Here is a 21,367-nt window from a genome sequence, read left to right as displayed (position 1 = left end):
TACCCCCTCCGGCCTGTGTGTCCCGTGTGCACGGAGCCTTGTGCAAGGCTGGACCACACTGGCCCTGGTTTCCTGGGCAGTCAACAAAGCTCCTTCACACCCCACTGGACGACCGCCTGGGCGGGGTGCCCACACACCAGAGCCACAGAGGACAGTGGGGCTGGGGCCGTCTCCACAGCAGGAGGCGGTCAGGGCTCTGCTGGTCACTAACCACCACCTCCTCCTGCCACTGCCACCCTGGCCCCAGCATGGCAGCTGGGGCTCTCCCCATAAAGTCAGGGTGAAATGCCTCAGTCACAGCCTGGACATCACTAGTGATCTCTGGGGCTACCAGGACCCAACAAGGCCCCACCTGGGGCAACTGAGGAGCCGAGGCCAGGGGAAGGCCCAGGCCAGGTTCTCAGTGCTGTGGTCCATCGGGCAGAGTCCTGGGTCAGAGCTGGGGAAGGAAAGGAGCTGACAGTGACGCTTGGAAGCGAAGCTGCACGGGGAGGGGTTGGGGAGCCTGTGCCTGCGCCTGAGTTTAGACACTATGGGACATGGGTTCAGTGCCCCTGGCACTGTGTGGCTCCCCTGCTGGGCCAGGCCTCCAGGTGCCATCCTGGACAACCGTAAACAGAGACCCACAGACAGGGGCCCCCACCCGAGAGAAAAGCCCCTCCTCGGTTTGGTACTCGGGGAGCAGCCTTGGGGCACAGACCACCAGCTCCAGGAGCTACAAGGCTCATGCCCAACACGAAGCCCCCAGGGGAGCATGACCCAGGGAGGGGAACACTCTTGCTTCCCACTGGGATCTTGAGATCGAAGGATCCAAGCCACTCAAACACCTGAGCCCTGTCCACACGCGCCAGAAAGCACCACGGACATGAAAGGGAACAGACCTCTGGCTCCAAAACACAGAGTGAACAAGGGGGCCTCCTGCTCTCCTCTCAGAAGCAGTGAGAAACCAAACTCGATCTTTGATGAAACCAGGAGACCTGTTAACCTGAGCTGCTTCAAAATGCCGCGACCGCAAGGACCTGGGGCACCAAGGGGTGCGGGCAACAGACAATCTGCGAGAGGAAAACCCGTTGCCCTGTCCAGGCAGGGAGGGGCTCCCTGGACCAGGCTGTGCACTGGGGAGAGGTGGAGAGGGAGGCCAGGCAGGACGTTGGCCACACAGAGAGGGCTCTGCTGTTCGCAAACTGTCTCCAGACAAGACTGGCCCAGGAAGAACTCAGTTCATAAACAGAGAAGCAGAAACCAAAGAGGACAAACATAAAGATCTACGGGAAGACCCTGCTCCTCAAGAGGCCGAGGCAGGAGGATCGCTGCAGCCCAGGAGGCGCAGGCTGCAGTGAGCCTTGATCACACCTCTGCACTCCAGCCGGCCACAGAGCAAGGAACTGTCTCTAAAAAATAAAAATAAAAACTTTTTAAAAAACTAAAAAAGACAGTTTACTATACTATCTGTATGTCACTCTAGACCCTACAAAGTGTCTAGAGTAAAAATGGATTAGAGAACATGAGATGGAAGACAGACAGCTTAGAGAGATCCAGTAAGTGCATAATTGGTGCCCTTGAAGGGCCAAGACAATAAAGAAATCTTTGGAGCTACCATTCCACACCAGCTTCCAAACATAACTGTACTCCCAAAACAGACACCAGCTTCTAAACACAATCGTACTCACAAAACAGACTTCAGATTCTAAACTGGAAGGGCACAGTGGGCCTCGGTAGAAACTAACACAGAATGTTCCCTACTGAGAAATAACAAACTCATTTCAAAAACAAAGAAAAAAAAATCATTCCAGTAGCTAACTAAAACCATCTTATAAGGGTGTAAATTGTGGCTCCCTCAGTAGAAACGAGCTGAGTCTACAAAGAGGCAAGAGAGTGTGGTCTGGAGATTTTTGTACCCAAGAGGACAACTGAGTACAAATTTCTGCAAATCACAGTGTCCTAGCCCTGCTAACTGGGGGCCGCGGTGCCCAGCTACAGAACCAAACATGATCATCCAGATTTCAACCAGCCAGGGGAGAGGAGGGGTGGAGAGGGGGCTGCGTCCACCCATCATTTTAGATCCATGACTCCCCTTGGAAGCCTTCCTGGGAGGCGGGACTTGCCCCAGGGCCACAGGACCTGACTGCACTGAAGAGCCCCCCGAGCGGACAGGCAGGAGCCAGTGGGGCAGCACGGAGGGGACTAGAGGCACGGGCGGGGCTCTCAGCCGCTGAACCCCTGGGAGGGCAGGCCGGAGGCACTCAGGACCCCTGGAGAGGGCGGGGTGGGGGCACACAGGAGCTGAACCCCTGGAGAGGGTGGGCGGGGTGGGGGCACTCAGGAGCTGAACCCTGGGTAGGTGGGCGGGTGCACTCACAGAAGCTGCTGTCTCTGGGCTGCGCTCATCCGGCTGAGCTCTGAGGGCCGGGGCTTGTTGCTCTCCTTGCTGTGGACACAGAGAAGCCACGTCAGTCAGCATCCAGCATCCCCTAAACACCTTCCCATGGGCAGAGGCTGGCTCCTCCCTTCTTGGAGCAGACGTCGTGGTGGCTGGAGGTGACCAAACCACTGCAGAACCCCAAGTTCCAAGCTGCACTGTGGCTGTGGAGGCTGGACCTGGACAAGCAGTGCAACTGCCTGACCGTCCTGTGACCTCCCTGGACAAGCAGCGCAACTGCTTGACAGTCCTGTGACCGTGGGCCCCAAGCTGCTCCATGTGGAATCTGGTGACTCCTGCAGATCCTCCTGGCTCCGTGGGGCATGGAGGGAGTGGTCAGCCAGGAACACATCTCACGACATACAGCGTCTCCACCCCACCTGCCTGGCCAGGGCAGGCTGCGCAGACACCTCACACTTCGGGCCAAAGGACCCTGGCAGGCAGAGCCGGTCCCACTCCCGCAGTACACACCACTTCCCAGGAAGGCTGAGTCACCCACCCAAGCCTACATGTCCCCAAGTCCTCTCTTTAGAAGAAGGCGCACGCTATGCTACAGTGGGGAGCTGCACCTGCCCTCCTGATGACTGAACTTGGGGACAGGGGCGCGGACCCACCGTAGATCCTGCCCTGCCTGCACCTGCGGGGGGTGCCAACGAGTGCTGCAGTCCCCCATGGACAGGTGGAGGAACTGAGGAGGTTTCCTGAGTGCTGCTGGCTATTTCCTTTAGTCCTGGGATCTCCGAACCACCAAGCTGGGCCTTGACTAAGGGCGCAGGCGGGCCAGGACACTCTCATCTCTGATGTCCACCCCAGGCAGGCTCTGGCTGCCCGCGGCGCTTCTCACCCTCAGTTAACCATGGGAATCTTCGGGAGCTCGCCTGCACTCCCTGTGGTCAGCTGGCCAAGGCAGCCACCCACCTGGCCGAATGTTCAGATGGGACAGCGACCTGGGTCTTAAAAGGAACAGAGAACCCGCAAGGCCACACCACGTGCCTTCTCAGATCTGCCACCCACATAGTGAGATGGGACCCAGATGACGGCGGGAAGGCAGAGCTGCGGAGTCCTCAGACCAGCCCTACACTTAGCCTCGGGCCAGGGGACTTGATCTTTTATTCATGGATCTCTTAAAATATGAACGACAGACATTTTGTGTCTGCCCAAAATAGCCCTCAGCGCCCGCTTTCTTTTAACCCTGGCTCTGTGCTGATTTGGGGAAGGACTCAGTCCCCATCCCTTCCTGCTCACACCAGCAGATGACAGCCCCTCACATCTCCCAACCTTCTGCCCGCTCAAAGCTACAGCTCCATTCATTGCAGGGGCTCTGCCAGGGCTGACGACATCTCCCCACAGCCACTCCTGGGCCAGCCTTGCCCCGATGCAGAAGCTCTGCCCCCCTGGCCGGCTGACCCCCTCCCTGTGTCCACCCCTGAGCAGCAGCTCCCTCACTGGCTGCCCAGAGCTGTCCCGGGTCCCCACCCTTGCAGAAGCCATCAGCGTGAGGCCCCCTCCTCTAGGTGCACCCCTGGTGCCAGGGCTCTTGGCAGCCATGTGCTGGGGTCAGGAGACCTGAGCCCGGGTCCAGGGCAGCCTTCCTGGTTGGGGAAACCTCAGGCCCTGGAGCTGCACCCTCATTTTAAGAGATGAACTAGCAGTGGGGGCGAGACCAATGCCTCCCAAGGTCCCAAAACAGAGGAGCCGCACCCAGGGTAGCTGCAGTGCCCACAAGGCCAGGCGCAGCACCTCCGCTCCCCACTGCAGGGACCGTCCCCCACCCACGTGTCCCATCCCCCATCCTCCCAGGCGGGATGCACAGCCTCCCAGTGGGGTTCCTGAGTTCAGGGCCCCGGGGACAGAGGCCTGGGCAGTTACCGTCATGGGCCAAGGGCACACACCGACAGGGATGCGACTCTGCGAGGCCTAACAGCAGGAAGCCGTGGAGGAATCGGAGCCTAGCTCCGCCCAGTGTGGACCCCCACCAGTCCCCACGGCACTCCCTCCAGGCAGGAGCAGCGACGTCACCACCACTCCCCTCCCGACAATCGCCCACAAAGCGCACACAGGAGGCGGAGGTCCAGAGCGTGTGGGTCCCCTCCCGAAAATCGCCCACAAAGCGCACACAGGAGGTGGAGGTCCAGAGCGTGGGAGTCCCCTCCCGACAATCGCCCACAAAGCGCACACAGGAGGCGGAGGTCCAGAGCGTGGGGGTCACCGGGGTCAAGTGTCGCTCGATGCCTGCTTCCCAGCCAAGAGCGACGTGGACCCCAAACACGGGCCCTGCCCTGGCCTCTGAGATTCCAGCTCTGCATCCCGCACCCCAGGGGCATGAGGCCCTCAGGGCAGGGTGCCAGGACAGGGGATTGAGGGGACTGGGTTGGGAGGGGACTGAGGGGACTGAGGGTTGGGAACGGCCGTGGGGCAAGGACCCAATGCTTGGGTTCCACAAGGACGGCTCTGGCAGCCCAAGCCAGATGTTCTCCCCGCTAGGTGGGAAGGGGAGAAGCGAGACAGGGCTCCAGGCTTGGAGGGAGGGGCTGTCCACCCTCCAGCCTCCCAGGCCATGGTGCTCGCCTGCTGACCCCTCAAGCCCACAGCACATCAGAGTCCAAGAGTGGTGGCCAGTGGGGCAGACCTGCCTGCTGGGACCAAGTGCAGTTCTCAGAGACATGGCCCGCTGCCCAGGCCCGCCGAGCCCCAGACCCCAGGACAGGCAGGCCGAGCCCCAGACCCCGGGACAGGTGCGCCGAGCCCCAGACCCCGGGTCAGGCGTGCCAAGCCCCAGATCTCAGGGTCTCACACCTCCTGCAATACCAGGGCCAGGGCTCCCTAGAGAAACAGCAAGACTGGCAGGAGATGTCCAAGATGCACCTGGGATACCTGTTGGTGCTCAGCAGTGGGAAAGAGCTAAAAACACAACCCTCACGTCAATGGGGCCAAAGGGAGCCGGGGCAACGCCAAGAACTCCCAGCAGCCAACGCTGGAACAGTTTTGGCACCAAAATCAAGTAGCGCTGTGTGTAAACTAAACATCCATCTGTCCAGACCAACACCAACGTGTGAGCGATACATACACGGGGAGAACAGACAAAGCTCCTTTCCCAGCAGGATTCCAAACAATCTCTGTCACTGCTGTGTCTTCCAGGAGGTGGAGCACAACCCCCACCCTGAGGCCAGGGCTGCAGAGCGACTTCCTCCCAAAGGGGACAGCATGGGGGGGCCTCAACCCAGCAGGGGCCAGCTCAGCCTCACGGTGAGTCAGGTGACAGGGTGTACCCAATACAGTGGAGTGACAGTGGCACTTGGCCTCTGGGGGCTTCCTCCCCAAACCCAGTCCCTTCCTGTACCCATGAGAAAAACATCAGACAGATCTCAGCTGACGGACAGCTTCCTCAGAACAGTCAAGGTCACCAAAACCAAGAGGAGTCTGAGAAATTCACAGCCAAGAGGGGCCTAGGGAGCCGTGACATCTGAATGTCACGTGGGATCCTGGACGGATCCTGAGGCAGAAAGAGTCCGTTAGGGAAAAATGAAGGAAACCTAAGGTATGGGCTTTAGTTAACTATTAATTAAAGCTATTTCTCTATTGATACGGGTTCCTTACATGTGACAAACGTACCACACTAATGTCAGAGGAACAGCATGCGGGGATGCGGGAGCTGCACAGAGCTCTTGGCACCACCTCTGCCATTTTTCTACGAATCTAAAGCCTGCCTAAAATAGGGCTCATTCCAAGAGCTCCCCCAGGGTCAGGAGGCACTGCTGCCTGAGCCGCATTTGAGGGATGGGGACTCCCGACTCCCAGCGACAGGAGGCTCTCAGGGCTGACAGCAGATGGGCCTTCCCGGCCCAGAGCCCCACATGGAGGCGCAGGCAGCCCTGAGGCAGGGGCACATCCTCCTCGGCCTGGGGGCTGGGTGTTTACACAGCCCTCTCCCTTCTGGGAGCCCCAAGCACATTTTTCAGATGAGAAAACTGAACACATGGAAAGGATACTTGACCAGGGTCACATTTTTGTCCAAGAACCAGGAATGTTCGGTTGTCACATCTCCACTCCGGGCGGCCGCTCCTATTCTGGACCCAGTGCTTCTGCTGCGGGATGCCAGCCTGGAGCTGCCTGGGCCTGCGGCGCATGACCTGCCACCCCTGAGCCTGGGCAGCTGGGCCATGAAAGGATGGACCCCAGGTTTGACATTGCACACAGCCCCTGCTTTCTCCCCAGATGGAAAGTTAGTAGGAAAAAGAAAATTATTTTTTAAACGGCAAAATTAGGCCGGGCGCAGTGGCTCACACCTGTAATCCCAGCACTTTGGGAGGCTGAGGCAGGTGGATCACAAGGTCAGGAGATCTAGACCATCCTGGCTAACACGGTGAAACCCTGTCTCCGCTAAAAATACAAAAAATTAGCCAGGTATAGTGGCGGGTGCCTGTAGTCCCAGCTACTCGGGAGGCTGAGGCAGGAGAATGATGTGAACCCGAGAGGCGGAGCTTGCAGTGAGCCGAGATTGTGCCATTGCACTCCAGCCTGGGCGACACAGCGAGACTCCGTCTCAAAAAAAGAAAAAAGCATAGAGATGACACAAATGAATGAGGAAGGCCCAGAAGCTGAGACAGAACAGAGCAGCCCGGCCTCTTTCCAGCCAGCCCTGAAAGCTGGGCTGTGGCTACACAGCCCCCACCTGAGCCCAGAGCCTCAGCACCCACACCCGGGCAGTGCCTCCCAGCTACAGGGGAAGGGCAGAGGCTGGCAGGGCCACATCCACATTGTCAGGACACATGGAACCTGCCACTGGCAAATGGCTCATCGGGTGGTGGGGTTGCGTCACTGGGGGTTGTCACTGGGGGTTGCATCAACGGGGGTTGCGTCACTGGAGGTTGTGTCACTGGGTGGCGGGGTTCTGTCACCGGGTGGCGGGGTCGTGTCACCGGGTGGCGGGGTCGTGTCACCGGGTGGCGGGGTCGTGTCACCGGGTGGCGGGGTTGTGTCACTGGATGACGGGGTTGTGTCACTGGGTGACAGGGTTCTGGAGGGAGCACCTCAGTGCGTCAGGAGGAGGGCTCATGTTCGGGACCAGGCCTTGCCCAGGGCAGAGGGGTGGAGGGGCCCCACTGGGGTCCAGGCCCAGGCCCAGGCCCAGCACTGCTGGCTCGGCCGCTCACACACTAAAGGCCCAGAACCCACCAGCCCAGCTCTCAGCAGGGGGCGGGGGAGGGGCACTGTGATGCCACAGCCAAGGGTGGGGTAGAGGCCTGCCTCTTCCCTGAAGAACAAACCGCATCCAGACCCGTGGTGAGGCTGGGAGGCATGTGCTTCCCACACAGGTAGGTACAGATCGGGAGAGGAGCCGCACTCACCAGGCCCCGTCCCTCCTGGGGAGGACGCACGAGGCAGCTCCCGCCCCATGAGGACAAGCTCTGGGATGTGTGTCCCAGGGCCCTGCATGTGTGGGTCCCACACCCTCACCACACCCGGCAGCAGGCCTGAGCCGTCCTCACGGGCCACCCTCTGTGGGACGGAGTGAAGGGCAGGGCAGGGTCCACTCAGGAGGGGAGACTGGAGCCCCTGTCAGAGGCACGGGAAGAGCATGCTGGATGCTCAGAGGCCTCGGCTGAGCACAGCAGGGTCTCTGTGGGGTGGAAGCTGTGGCAGAACAGCGAGTTGGGGGGACCCCAGTGGGACCTGGCAGGAGCTGTGGCCCCTGTGGGGGAGGGGCACGAGGGAGCTCAGCATCAGCAGAGCCACCAGGCTCCTCACAAGGGTGGGCCTGGGTGCCCCCGAAACTTCCCCCACAGCCCCCGCCAGCCTCACGAGCTCACGCCCTGGGAACAGGGTACCTGCGTGGAGCACCGGCTGAAGCCCCAGCTCTTGGCCTCTGCAGGGTCAGGAACCACCGTGGCCCGTGGGTCCCACTCATATCCCTCCACCTTTGGACCCGGGTCAGCCCCACAGCTCAGAAAGGGCCACCCCTCCCAGACACTCACCTGCGGGCTTGGCGCCGGCTGCCAGCCTCGAGCCCCAGCAGCTCGGGCAGGGCATCCCTGAGCGGGTGCAGGTCGCCCACCACCACCGTGGCCCTCCGCCTCCGCTCCTCCCTGTGCTTCTGCTCAGCCAGTTTTATGGCTTCGATTTCTAAGGAAGGAGAAACGACGTTAGAGGCAAACAAGAGGCAGAGGAGGAGCCCAGGCCCAGAGCCTCTGGCCCATGAGAGACCTGGCGGGGTGCCCGGCCCTGCTGCCTCTCTCCTTCCCGCTGTCGCCCCCATTCTGCCCCTGGGAACCTGCAGGGCAGGCAGGCTTGAGTTATTTTTTTCCCCTTAATGACAGAGCTGTGCTTTTTAATCGCAGGGCTGACAATGAGGTGGAGCTGCAGCCACTGAGGATTTCTCCTGCAAAGGGACGCTGGCAACTGCGGCCAGAGCACGTGTAGGGGAGTGCACACAGCCACCGAGCACGGGGGACAGAGGGAAATGAGGAAAGGCGGTCCTCAACTTAAGATGGCAAGTCACAGGCTGGGAGGCTCAGCTTTGTTCTCAGGAGGGAGAGGGCTCCCCAGAGGGAAGGGGAGAAGCCCCAGGACAGACCTGAGGGCTCGGGGCCATGAGGGGTGGCAGGTAGGGCTGAGGCCTCCATGCTAAAGAAGGGATTTGGGCAGGGTCTGGACAGAAGGGGCATGGCCTTGGGATTTGATTTAATTTAAAAATGTATTTATCTCAAAACTGCTAAGAGAACACATGCTCGGACATGCTGCTCACTGCACGTGGCTCCTGGAGGCTGTGGAGCGTGGACAAAGCCTGCTCTCTTCAGGGCAACCCAGCGGGACAGGCCTGCAGCTCAAACACTGCCAGCTCGTGACACAGGCCCAGGCATGGCAGCACCTGTGCCCCCTGGGAGGAGTGCCCAGGTTTCCAGAGGTGACAACAGCCAGCTCCTCTCCAATCCCGCTTTCTGGGACAGCGGCACCCCTCTCAGCCCCCAGGGCAGGTGACTCGCAGAGCAAGGTCTGAAGGGCCCACCCTGACCAACCCGAAGTCAGGGGATGCCACCCTGCCCTGGGTCCCTGTAGCAGGGTGTGTTTACCTGGCTCCAAATCACTGACAAGAACCTGGGACAAAGACCACCCTTCCTCTGGGTCCTCAGCCCCCAGTGCAGGTTGAGAGCTTGGAAGGTGTACACCAGCTCTCCAGCCTTGGGAATCATGGGGGTTTATAAGGTAAGAATCCAGCACTTACTCCACCCTGCCTGGACTGTGGTAGACACGTTACTCAGCACCTCATCAAAAGAGAGCCAGGGCACCCTGGAAGCTGGGGTAGGGAGGGGCGGGCCAGGCCAGATGGCTCTTTCACAGGCTGCAGACCCAGGCCAGGAAAAGCAAAGCAGAGGCGTGTGGCTCCCATGAGGACAGACACAAAGGCCCGCACCTCAGCAAGTCAAAGCCAGAAGCCTTTCAAAAGGATACCTCGTGCCCAAGCAGGGTAAGCCCCAGGCATGCAACGATGGTTCTCCCGGGAAATGCCACAGGGTGACCCTCCACAGTGGCCGCTCAAGAGGCGAGAAAGCCTATGGTCACCACCACCAGTGTGCAGAGGATTCTGCACACTGCCCATGCATGAGAAAAATTACAATGAAACCACAAACGGAAGGAAGCTCCTTGACAGAGATGAGCTGCTAGAAACCCACAGTGAGTATCACATTTCAGGGCAAAACATTGGACACTCAATGATAAATCCGAGCAAGGAAAAGATGACCACAATATCGACAATCCCACCCAGCCCACTCAATTCTGAGGGGGAGGGAGGGAGCGAGGCAGTGGTGGGGCGGGACCCACGCCCTGGGAACACTCAGCACTGCTCTCACCCGCAGCACCCGGGGGAGGCCCCACACAAACACCAGCTTCTAAGCAGCCAGGAGAACCAACGGGAGAATGCAGTTCTCTGTCAGTTACTCCAGAAAAATCGGATGCTGCCTCAGTTAAAATTTCAACGGGATTTTTAGTCAAACCTGTGCAGCTAATTCTAAATTTTATTTTTTTAAAAACAACTAAATGCATAAGAATAGTAAAAACATTTTTTACAAAGAACAAGCAACAAGAAAGGGCTATCGGATATTAAAGCAAATCATAAAATAACAGAAATTAACAGTGTGGCAAAAATGCTGATGAACACTCAGTGGACACAGGGCAGACCGGGCAAAGTGTGAGCATGACACGTGAGTTTAGATAAACTGGGGCCCTCCTGGGGAAAAAGTCAGATTCCCCTCTCACACTGTTCCTAAAAATCAGTATGTATGAATTAAATACTAAAAACAAAGAGGAATCAAAGGCCAAAACATACAGTAGGAGCCACTCGACTGGATTAGAAATCAAGGAAAAGAAAATTACAACTACAAAATACAATTTTGCACCTCACAGATTGGCAAATTTTTCAATGTTTCATAATATCAAGTGTTCGAGGATGGAGGGAGCTGATGGGTGGGTGTGAACTGGCCCAGTCGCCTCAGAGGACAACTGAGCGTTGGGAAAGTCAAGTGGGACATGTGTGTGATTCCAACTACCCACCCTCCCACCCGCAGGGCATGGGGAGCCACTGCCCGCGGCACGGCTGGGGCACAGGCTGTGTGGTGGAGCATAGAGGCGCTACCTGGGCACTGGGGAGGTGTGTGGACAAAACAAAGCAAAGCAAGGGACGGAGAGTGACTGGGGTAGGCCTCTAGGAGTGGGAGGGCCCTGCAAGGGGAGGAACAGCAAGGACAAAGTTTGCAAGCTTGTCCTCACAAAGGCGAGGTGGGGTGGCGCGTACAGATCCACAGGGAAAATTTCAACACATATTGGGGAAAAAAAGCAAATTGAAGGAAAAAATTCACACATACAGAAAACATGCATTTCTAAAGATCCTAAGGAATCTACAAAATGACTACCAGACCTAATGCATGACATTAGTAAATTCATAAGATACAAGATTAGTATTTTAAAAAACCAACTGTATTTTAACATACTAGCAGAGAGCTGAGAAAAAACTGCATTTATGACAGCATAAAAAACTATAAAATACTTAGCAATAAGCTTATTATAAGATGTAAGATCTCTACACTAAAACTATATAACACTGATGATAGAAATTAAATGGTGAGATATACTATGTTCATGAATTTGAAGATTTGCTTTGCTAAGATGGTAATTCTGAACTGATCTATAGATTCAATGAAATCCCAATCATAACCCCACTAGGCTTTTGTTGTTGTTTTTAAAGAAACAGACAAGCTAATGATAATTTATATGGAAATGCCAAGGACTTAGAATATCCAAAGCAACCTTAAGACAGATGAACCAACAAAAAGGACTTATGTTATCTGACTTCCAGACTAATGCTAAAGCTACGGTAATCAAGACAGTATGGTTTTTGCTAAGGTACAACAAATAGATAAACGGAACAGAAGACAGCCTAGAAACAGATCCACACTTATGACACTTTTTGATTTTTCACAAAGGCATCAAAACAATCCAATAAGGAAAGAAAAGTATTTATAACAAATGGTGCTGGAACAACTGAATATCCATATTAGAGGGAAAAAAGGAACTTAACCACTGACACCACACAGACAAACAATTCAAGATAGAAAAAAAAACCAAATATGAAAGCTCAAAGTATAAAGGTTTTAGAAGAAAACAGGAATAATATCTTCATGACTTGGGATTAGGCAAAGTTTTCTTAAATAGGACACACACACACATACACACACACACACACACACAAAATAACTAATGTAAATTAAACTTCTCAAAATTAAACTCCCGTTTATTAAAAAAAAAAAAAAAAAAGTTCTCACGCCTGTGAATCCCAGCACTTTGGGAGGCCAAGGCGGGCGGATCATGAGGTCAAGAGATCGAGACCATCCTGCTAACACGGTGAAACCCCATCTCTACTAAAAATACAAAAAAAATTAGCTGGGCATGGTGGCGGGCGCCTGTAGTCCCAGCTACTCAGGAGGCTGAGGCAGGAGAATCTCTTGAACCCGGGAGGTGGAGCTTGCAGTGAGCCGAGATCGCACCATTGCACTCCAGCCTGGTGACAGAGCAAGACTCCGTCTCAAAAAAGAAAATGAACAGGCAAGTCACAGTCTGGGAGAAAACATCTGTAAAACACATATCCAACCAAAGACTGGACTCTAGGACAAAGAACTCTTAGAGCTCAATAATAAAAAGGCAAAAAGCCTCATGAAAAACGAATTTCACTGACGCTGAAACACAAATGGGCAGTAAGCACATGAAAATGCTCTTTTGGTGGCAATGAAAATGAGTACCACTGTGAGATGCCATTTCATGATCATCAGACGGCCCAGGCTGAGGGGACGGCATGCCACGTGCTGGCAAAGCTGAGGGCCAGGAGAACTGTCACAGGCTCTGGTGGGAGTGTGAGTGTACAACCACTCTAGAAAAGCGTCTGGCAGCTGCTTATAAAACTAAACATACACCTACCCTATGACCCAGCATTCCATTCCTCAGCACTTACCCCAGAGAAATGAAAACACGTCCACAAAAAGACTTGTAAAGAATGTTCAGAGCAGCCTTATTCACAGTAGCTAAAAATGGAAAAAAGCCCAGGTGCCCATCAGTAGGAAAGTGAGTAACAAATGGTGTATTCATACAGTGAAATACTTCTCAGCAATCAAAAGGCATGGACTGCTGCTACATGCAGCCTGGATGGGTTTCAAAACCATTACGCTGAGCAAAAGCAGCCAGACGCAGAAAGAGTGCATCCTACATGATTCCTTTTATATGAAGTCTAAGGCAAGAAAAGCTCAACTGTGGATGAGAAAGGATGACACAGCGGTTATTACCTCTGGGGCAGGTGGGAGAGGTAATTGACTGGGAGGGGTGCGGGACTGCCGGGGAATGGTGGTGATGGTCCGTAATCTGAAAGGGATTTCAGCTGCACAGGTGTCTACAACATTTGTCAGCAATCATTGAATGGCACATTTAAGATTTGCATTTCATTTTATGTAAATACAATCTTCAAAAGAAAAAGAAAAAAAAGAACCATGAACTCTAGCAGAATTATTTGGGGTGGAGTGTACTGACGTCTGCCATTTACTTTGAAACGCATTTTAAAAAACCCATGTTGGTAGATGGACAGAAACTGCTAGATGAACGGTTATATAATAAAGATTGTAAAATCTGTGTGGTGGGTACAGGGTATTCACCATAAAATTCTTCCCACTTTCCTAAATAAAATTTTTCATAATAAAATACAAAGTAAAAGTAACTTGGGAAATGTAGCTAAAGCTGTATTTAGAGATAACTTACAGTCTTTCACTTCTGAACAAAACATATACAAACAGATAAGCAGAGTAACTGAAACCCAAAGAAAGCTAAAACAGGGGAGTGATCAAAATAAAAACAAATAATTTTGAAGACAAAAGAGTAGAATTGGTTATTAAATACATTAATTATTAAATGGAAGAGACAAAACTTCTTAATTTAATCAGAAATGAAGGTGGAGATACAAATAAAGAATGATAAAGAAATCAGAATATTTAATAAGAAGGCAACTAACATATAAAGATTGAGATCTGACTAAATTTGATTATTAATATTATTTAGAGACAAGGACCCACTCTGTCACCCAGGCGGGAGTGCACTAGTGCAATTATGGCTCACTGCAGCCTCAAACTCCCGGGCTGAAGCGATCTTCCCACCTCAGCCTCCTAAGTCGCTAGGACTAGAGGCTCAGAGGCACACACCACCTAATCTGGCTAATTTTTACATTTTTTGTAGAGACAAGGTCTCGCTATATTGCCCAGGCTAGTCTGAAACACCTGGGCGTAGGTGATCCTTCCACCTCAACCTCCCAAAGTGCTGGGATTACAGGCAAGAGATACCATCCTCAGACAAATTCGATCATTTTGAGTGGCCAAAATTGACTTAAGTTGTCAAAAAACAAAAAAAAAGGACCAAGTGCCATGGAATAAAATTTACACATCATCAAAGAATTACAGCCTAGAAAATCAGGGTCCAAATGGCCACAGTCCAGTAGCCCGTCCAAATCCACTTTCATAGCTACGCTAGGAACTGTGAGAAAGAACATGGAGGAATGAATCATTTCCCTAAGAAATATTCAAAAAGGAGCAGACACCATAAAACGAATCATCACGAAAGAAACTGACAAAGTTTTCTAGGTCCTATCTGAAAAACATACATTTTCTTTAAAACCTCCAAGGAAAAAATAAAGCAGATAACATAAAAAAGAAAATATTCCAAATTAATTTCACAAAGTCAGCAGAATCACACTAAAAAGATAACCAAAAAATACAAAATAATTTTGACGAGAAACAATCTTAGAAAAACACTGGCAAATATCCGGCATCACGAAAAATAAGGAGATACTCCAAAACAACCTGAGTGGGAAGTGTGGCTTTCAGCCTGCAGAGACGTGCGGCTGGGAGCACGTGGCAAGGCTGACCTCAGAAAAGAGGGAACCACGGGCCTGAAAGGGTCTGGGGACACCAGGAGCCCTGCCCACACCCACGCCGCTATGCGCAGACACTGTTTTCACCGCGGGCAAGGCCTGGAAGGATTTCACATACCACTGCAGGCACTTCTGAACCATAAAACCTCCACAAGCACAGGTTACTTCCACGATAAAAAATTTCACGGTGGGGAACAAAAATAGGCAATTTTTATAAACAAGGAGCCGAGAGCAGCAGCTTCCCAAGGCCGTCCTCCAAAGGGAGGCAGCCCAGCTCCGTAGGTGCCCACACGGATGGGGTGGCGGTGCCACCCATAACAGGCCAGACCGGCCCGGCCATGCTGCCAAGTCTTCATGGCCACGCTCTCTGTGCCTCCACTGTCCTTCGACCCCACAGCAGCCTCTGAAGTGTCTTGGGTGATCCCCTTGGGCACCCCGCGGGGAGTGTGGCTGGTACAGAAGGCCAGATCGTGAGGCTGTGGGAATAGGAGGATCCACGGGATAGGACTTAGGCCGGCAGCTGCCTCGAGACACAGGCATGGACTTACTCTGCAACCACTGCTCACGCCTCAGCTTCATTTTCTCCTTCTTGGGCAAAACGGTCTTGGCCTCTGCACCTGAGGAAAGAGAACATGGGAGTGAGCAAAACGTGTCCAGGTGGCACCCCCATGACCTGAGAATGGGCAGAGCCGCCACAGTGACTGCAACTGGTCTGGCCCGTGCTGGCCTCTCAGGCTCCCGGGCTCTGGACAGCACCAGGGGCACCTGCAGCATGCCTCGGCCTAGCCTCGGGAGGCTCTCTCAGCAGCGTCCCCCCCCCTACAGTGATGGCCTGGCCACTCACCCCGGCCTGCCCTGGAAAGCAGGTGTCCCAACGAGGAGGCCTCCTCCCCACTCATGCCCCGAATGACTGTCGGGACAGTCACTGCAGTGAAGCCATGCGGGAATGCCCGATGGCTCATGAAGGGGGCCGTGAACAGGGCAGAGGCCCTTAGGGGGACATCCCCAAGATCCTGCATGGTCACGTCAGGCCCAGCGACGTACGTGCTCCCTGCCCCCTGCCAGGCCCGATGACGTGCTCGGTGACCAGAGGCTCCATCCCTGGACCCCACAAAGCGGCCCTTTCAGGGAGCCTCCAAAAGTGAACTCCACAGGTGCCCCTGTGCTTGGTCCACGCGGAGCCCAGCCACCTGCCCAGTGGGCGGGGAAAGGAGGCTCATTTGCTGGGGGGACAGGGGCAGGGGTGGGATGAGCCTGCAGGGCTATGCAGGTGGGGACAGGTGGAGAGGGCACTGGGTGCTGCGTCTCTGACTCCAGTTTGCTCTGAAACAGAGTGGACTCAAGGGCATCCCCGTTTCCTCAGCCTTAACTGATTTCCCAAGACGGTTCACCCTCGGCTGCATTCTCCCCAGAACACATCTCCCAATATCTCTTTTAACTCATGCAGACCTTCCTGGCTTGTCCAACAAATCCACCATGTCTAATGAAAAACAAAGCAGAAGCAAGCCCTGCCTGGAGAAAGGCAGTCACTGCGCTCGGCATTTCAGACTTTTCACTTCAGGAGCTGGTGTGAAACCTCCAAGGCCCAGGGCTCCCGCAGGATTTAATCGCCTCCCACAGCTTCCTGGTGTGCCTGGGTTGACCTACTTTCCTCCATAGCACCCCGACCTCTCCCTCCCGACCACAAAGGGGAGGGGCTGATTCTGCAGCTTTTCCGTAGTTTTGAAATTGATTCAAAAGAAAAATGAATCTAAGAACAGTGGAAACTGACCCGAACAGTGACCTGTGTTGTGTTGGAATGAAGAAAACGAGGCCTGGGCGCAGGCCGGGTCAGGAACGCAGCACAGTGACCCTTCCCGGCTCTGGCCCCAGGGAGCTCCCCAGCCCCATTGCCATGGCACCAGGAAAACAGTAACCAAACACGCCGCTCCTGCAGGAGAAGAGGGCTTGGAATGCTGCAGCCGGAGCAGAGGCTTCCTGGAACTCCTGGCGGCAGCCCCAGGACCCCCAGCTCCCGCCGCTTTCTGGGCCCAAGGCGCCCTTGCTGAAGTGTCCTGGCACAGGTTCACGCCTGCTCCCCCTTCCAGCCTCTGGATGGGCTGACGGGTGTTCACTGAGATCGAATCGGTGCCGCAGGCTACGGAGGGGGCTCGCCCTGTGGGTCCCGCTTCTCTCTCCCCGCAGGCCCAAGGCCACATGGACAGGGCAGGTGGACGCACCCCGCCCTGTGGTGGGGACAGTGTGAAGTCAGCTCGAGCTGCTCCGGTTTCTAAACTTATCCATGACAAGGCCAGCACACCACAGCTCTCGCAGGTGCTGCGGAAGCACAGGAGAGTCCCGTGGGTGCAGCACAAATGCCAGCTTGGAGGAGGGCTGGGCTGGGAGTGCAGATGCTGGGCCTCAAGCAAGGGTGTCTGGAGCCGCTACTGTCCTGGGCCTCGCCCCAAACCCAGATCCCAGCAGCACCAGCACTACAGCCCCAGTGGCTATGGGGAGGGGAAGGTCACCAAACACGTCTGATTAGTGACAAAGTGACGGCAGCAGGGGCCACACCTGAGGCAGGTCATCCAAGCCCGAGCTTCTCACATGGGGCCTGGAAGTCCGAATGGGCACCAGGAATACCAAGCCAGAGCTGACAGTAAAAACATGACTTCATACAATCGACCAGACAGCCGAGGTGAGGCTACAGAAGGGTACACACTCAGAAGGGTAGAGGTGGCTGTGACCTCGGCCTCCCGCTCTAGGCAGAGAGGCTTCTTCCTCCATGCCCTGTCTGCTTCACACCCTAGGCCACCTGCTGCACGGGCGGCTCACACACTGCCACTCCTTCTGGCCCGCTCGGTCCACGGCTCAAAGGTGTCAGGAGACGGGCAAGTCCCCATTAAACTGAACCTCACAGAACCCCAGCCAGTGGCTGAGGCAAGGCTAGACGAGGTACTCATACCCTCATTCCCCCCAAAACCGAGACAGGACCCCTCTAAGACAGAGCCCAGGCCTCCCTGTGGGGGAATACGCTGCAGGTGCCATCCACTTCCCCTCACACTTGGTGGAACCCTCTGGGGCCACCTGTTGCTACTGGCAGTGAACAAGCCCAAAGGGTGAAATACAAGGCCTCAGGGCATGAGGTGGCTCCTGCGATCTGGGTCCTGGGGCCCGGTGGTATCCAGGGTGCTCCTGGCTGCCACAGCACCTGTACCTGAGCTGGACTGCAAGTCACAGGGCAGATGGATGGTGGAGACGAAGACGAGGAGGATGAGGAGAAGCCGTGCCCTTGCCTGAGTCTTCAGGAGCCCAGGATGCAGCTGCCACGGAGCCGACCTGCATAGAGGTACCGGGCTCACAAGCAGTGTGTGGGGACTGACCGTGTGGGACAGCCCCTCCGGCCCAGTGGGAGGCACTCTGAGGAGGACTCGAGGGCCGTTCAAGGAACAGCCCCTCTAACCCTTGACTCTGGAAGACCCCGCCTCAGCCCTGCCCTTGGGGAGTGACTAGAAACCAGCCCTGAGCTGACTCGTCACAGAGCCCTGGGGGTGGCTCTGGTCCCTGGAACGCCGGCCGGCCCGGCAGAAACCTGCAGCATGAGCTGAATGGCTCCGCACAGAGAGAGGGATGGGCGCACACTCAGGTACAGGCTGCCTAAAAACCCATGACAAGAAAAGGGAAGGTGAGATGCTGCCACACAGGAGCCAGGGCCCATGCTCTGAAGCTGCAACTCCGGGGACACTGGGCAAGGCAACCGCCCCGCCGGAACCACAGCCTTCCCAGCTGCCACAGTGCTGCCTGGGCTCTGCGCTCTAACAAAGGGGCCCCGGGAACAGACGCAGTAAACCAGCCTCAGTGGAGGAAGCCACACATGGCAGCTACACGGCACGCCTGTGCCGCAGGCAGCTCACCTGGTCCCCAGCCCTCACCAGGTCAGCAGACACAGAACCAGGCTCACCAGAGTTGGGTGCTGTGGGGTGACACGGTTCACGGGGCACGTGTTCTGATGGACCCTAAGGAAAATCAGCACGAGACCGGCTTTTCCGTGCACGTCATCAACAAGCTGTGATTCTCACTCCACAAAGATCTGCATGAGGCTCAGGCACAGAACACAAGACGCGATGCTGCATAAGGCTCAGGACAGAACACAAGACGCGACGCTGCTGGCACATGCTGCTTCATCTTGGGCTCAGGTGCCGGGAGATGCTGCGGCCTACAGAGCCACTCAGATGCTGCCAACACCACCCAGGTCACGAGATGAAGCGGCACGTGCCAGCAGCATCTCATGGTGCTGAAGTTCTCCTTGCCATGCCTTCTGGGTGAATGCAAGCTCAAATGCATCGTGGCACAGGCCGTTTGGGAAAAAATGAAGTGGGAATCATCTGTCTCACTCTATACACAAAAATAAAGTCCTGATGGATTAAATACATTTAAAAGGCACTACAAAAGCACTGCAGAGAACACAAAGGGACCACAAAACACACAGAAAACACCGAATTTGCTACAGAGAAACTTTAAACCTCCGCAGAGAAAAAAATAACATGAACAAATTCAAAAGAACTACCAACAAGGGGGAGACAGCTTCAGTTAACAAAAGAGATTGCTTCCTTTCTACACAGCTTTTTCAAACCAATAAACAGCCGAAAAGAAAAAAAGGAAAAGGCACATATAGGCAGCTCACAGCAATGAAGGCTGAATGGAGCCTTGCTGATAAAGAGCCGCACATTTTACAAAGCAGGCACCGCAGGCTGGGGTCCACATCGGCAGACACCTCGTCCGTATCCTCCACAGGTACAGGCTGCAGGCGGAGGCCCATTTCGGTGCTGCTCCCAGCGGTGTCTGCAGTAGGCAACCTGGTAACGCCTGTAAAGTATCAGATGTTCATCAGGCTGGATCAGCAACTCCACTGCTGTGGTTTGATCTACAAATGTCTTTACTCACGTTTTCAAGGATGGCCCACACTCCCTATAGAGCTGGGTGCATCAGACAACAAAACCTCAGCAGCGGTGATGTGAGGCTGCCCTAGAACGCAGCCCAGGGAAGCAGCAGGGGCAGACACACACCCACTTGTAAAGAAAAGAGGGGGCCAGGAGCAGCAGCGCATGCCTGTGGTTCCAGCTGCTCAGGAGGCCAAGGTGGGAGGGAGGATTGCGTGAGCCCAGGAGGTCAAAGCTGCAGTGAGGCCAGATTGTACCACTGCACTCCAGCCTAGGTGACAGAGCAAGACACTGACTCACACACAAAAAAAGAGAGGAGCAGATAGACCAAGTCTGCAGCAGGGAGGCTGTCACTCAACGGTAGTTTGCATTGAGTTTTTCACAATATCTATCATGTGCCACTTTGCACAACTTCACGTAGAGGCAGTGCTGCAGGAATAAGCTGGAGAAAGCACAGCTTTCCCTCGGAGTGCTGGTGGGCGAGCATCTGAGGGTGTGCACATGCCTAGCACCGCAGCAGTGGGGAGAAGCGGCAGGAGCACAGGGGACTAGAAGCGGGGCAGCGGGAGGGCCGGGTTCCCCTGTCTCTCTCTGTTTTCCAAGTTTTCTTACTTCTCTTTTTTTTTTGAGACAAAGTTTCACTCTGTCCCCCAGGCTGGAGTGCAGTGGCACGATCTTGCAATCTCCGCCTCCTGGGTTTAAGCCATTCTCCTGCCTCAGCCTCCGGAGCAGCTGGAATTACAGGCACGCACCACCACACCCAGCTAATTTTTGTATTTTTAGTAAAGACGGGGTTTTTCATGATGTTGGCCAGGCTGGTCTCAAACTCCTGACCTCAAGTGATCCACCTGCCTCTGCCTCCCAAAGTGCTGGGACTACAGGTGTGAGCCACTGTCTCTGGCCTCTTCCTTCTTTATACTACATGTCTGTCATTAGGTGTCCACTTTAAAGAAAAACCCAAAGACCTTTTTAAAAATTGGTAACAAACTGTCCTGGTCAAAGACAGCGTCCTGGAACAAAACTGGGACAAACCAGGCACCGCCATCCAGGGTCCGCATCGGCAGACACCCCCCGCCGAGGTTTGTGGCAAGGAAAGTACCAGCAGCACCGCAGGGAAGAGCAGTCACAGCCAAGAGCACCTGGGGGGTGGCGCTACCCAGGGACACTGAGACGCAGAAGTAGCACCAAGGTCACGCTACTGTGCTGAGGAGCCCAGGCTGCGGGGCCGGAGGATGTTTCCACCACTGGTCCCTGTGCCCACCTCCGCAGTTCTGAGGAAAGGCAAATGGCTCACCTCGACTCCCTTCTCCCAGGACCTGAGGGTGAGCATTCAAAACCACAGACAAAGCTGCCGATGGCCAGAGTTCCCAAAGTGCCGCATCGGGCAGCCCCCACCCTCCAGCCAACACCATCCACCCCAGCCAGGGGTTCGACATTCCTCCTGAGAGAAGGTGGCCTGGGAGACGGGGCCCCTGAGAGAAGGGTCCCCAGGAGCACTGGAGACAGCCTGTGCACGGCGCCCACCGAACGCTCGGCCCCTCTGCTCCTCTCAGCAACCCACCGACCAGAAGACGC

The 21,367-nt window shown here is 55.1% G+C and overlaps 2 protein-coding genes across 6 annotated transcripts in view; both read right to left on the bottom strand.

Moving 5' to 3' along the window:
* Positions 1 to 21,367, bottom strand: part of SLX9 (SLX9 ribosome biogenesis factor) — a 36,612-nt gene that overhangs the window by 2,846 nt on the left and 12,399 nt on the right. For both annotated transcript variants that reach the window (XM_054468546.2, XM_054468547.2), the window contains exons 3-5: positions 15,422 to 15,490; positions 8,395 to 8,542; positions 2,360 to 2,428 (exon numbers count right to left, since the gene is read on the bottom strand). In XM_054468546.2, the coding sequence (XP_054324521.2) occupies positions 2,360 to 2,428; positions 8,395 to 8,542; positions 15,422 to 15,490 (286 nt within the window). The remainder of the gene's footprint in view (positions 1 to 2,359; positions 2,429 to 8,394; positions 8,543 to 15,421; positions 15,491 to 21,367) is intronic.
* On the bottom strand, positions 2,437 to 8,387 carry LOC129022409 (uncharacterized). Of its 4 annotated transcripts, none has more exons than XM_054468543.2 (2): positions 6,706 to 8,387; positions 2,437 to 6,572 (listed from the first exon to the last, which is right to left on the bottom strand). In XM_054468543.2, the coding sequence occupies exon 2, from the start codon at positions 5,082 to 5,084 to the stop codon at positions 4,065 to 4,067; it is 1,020 nt and encodes a 339-aa protein (XP_054324518.2). In that variant the 5' UTR covers positions 5,085 to 6,572; positions 6,706 to 8,387; the 3' UTR covers positions 2,437 to 4,064. The 4 variants fall into 4 exon arrangements, with proteins under 4 accessions (XP_054324518.2, XP_063515800.1, XP_054324517.2 ...); XM_063659730.1 differs by having other exon boundaries at positions 2,437 to 6,622; positions 7,318 to 8,387; XM_054468542.2 differs by having other exon boundaries at positions 2,437 to 6,799; positions 7,450 to 8,387.

The sequence above is a fragment of the Pongo pygmaeus genome, chromosome 22 (assembly GCF_028885625.2).
Source record: "Pongo pygmaeus isolate AG05252 chromosome 22, NHGRI_mPonPyg2-v2.0_pri, whole genome shotgun sequence".
In the NCBI taxonomy this organism is placed as follows: domain Eukaryota; kingdom Metazoa; phylum Chordata; class Mammalia; order Primates; family Hominidae; genus Pongo; species Pongo pygmaeus.
The sequence above is the reverse complement of the archived record's forward strand: the minus strand, read 5'-3'. Positions and strand labels throughout refer to the sequence as shown.

Excerpts from the sequence above, each read along its gene's own strand:
- LOC129022409 (XM_054468543.2), bottom strand. The coding sequence starts at position 5,084 with ATGTCTCTGAGAACTGCACTTGGTCCCAGCAGGCAGGTCTGCCCCACT.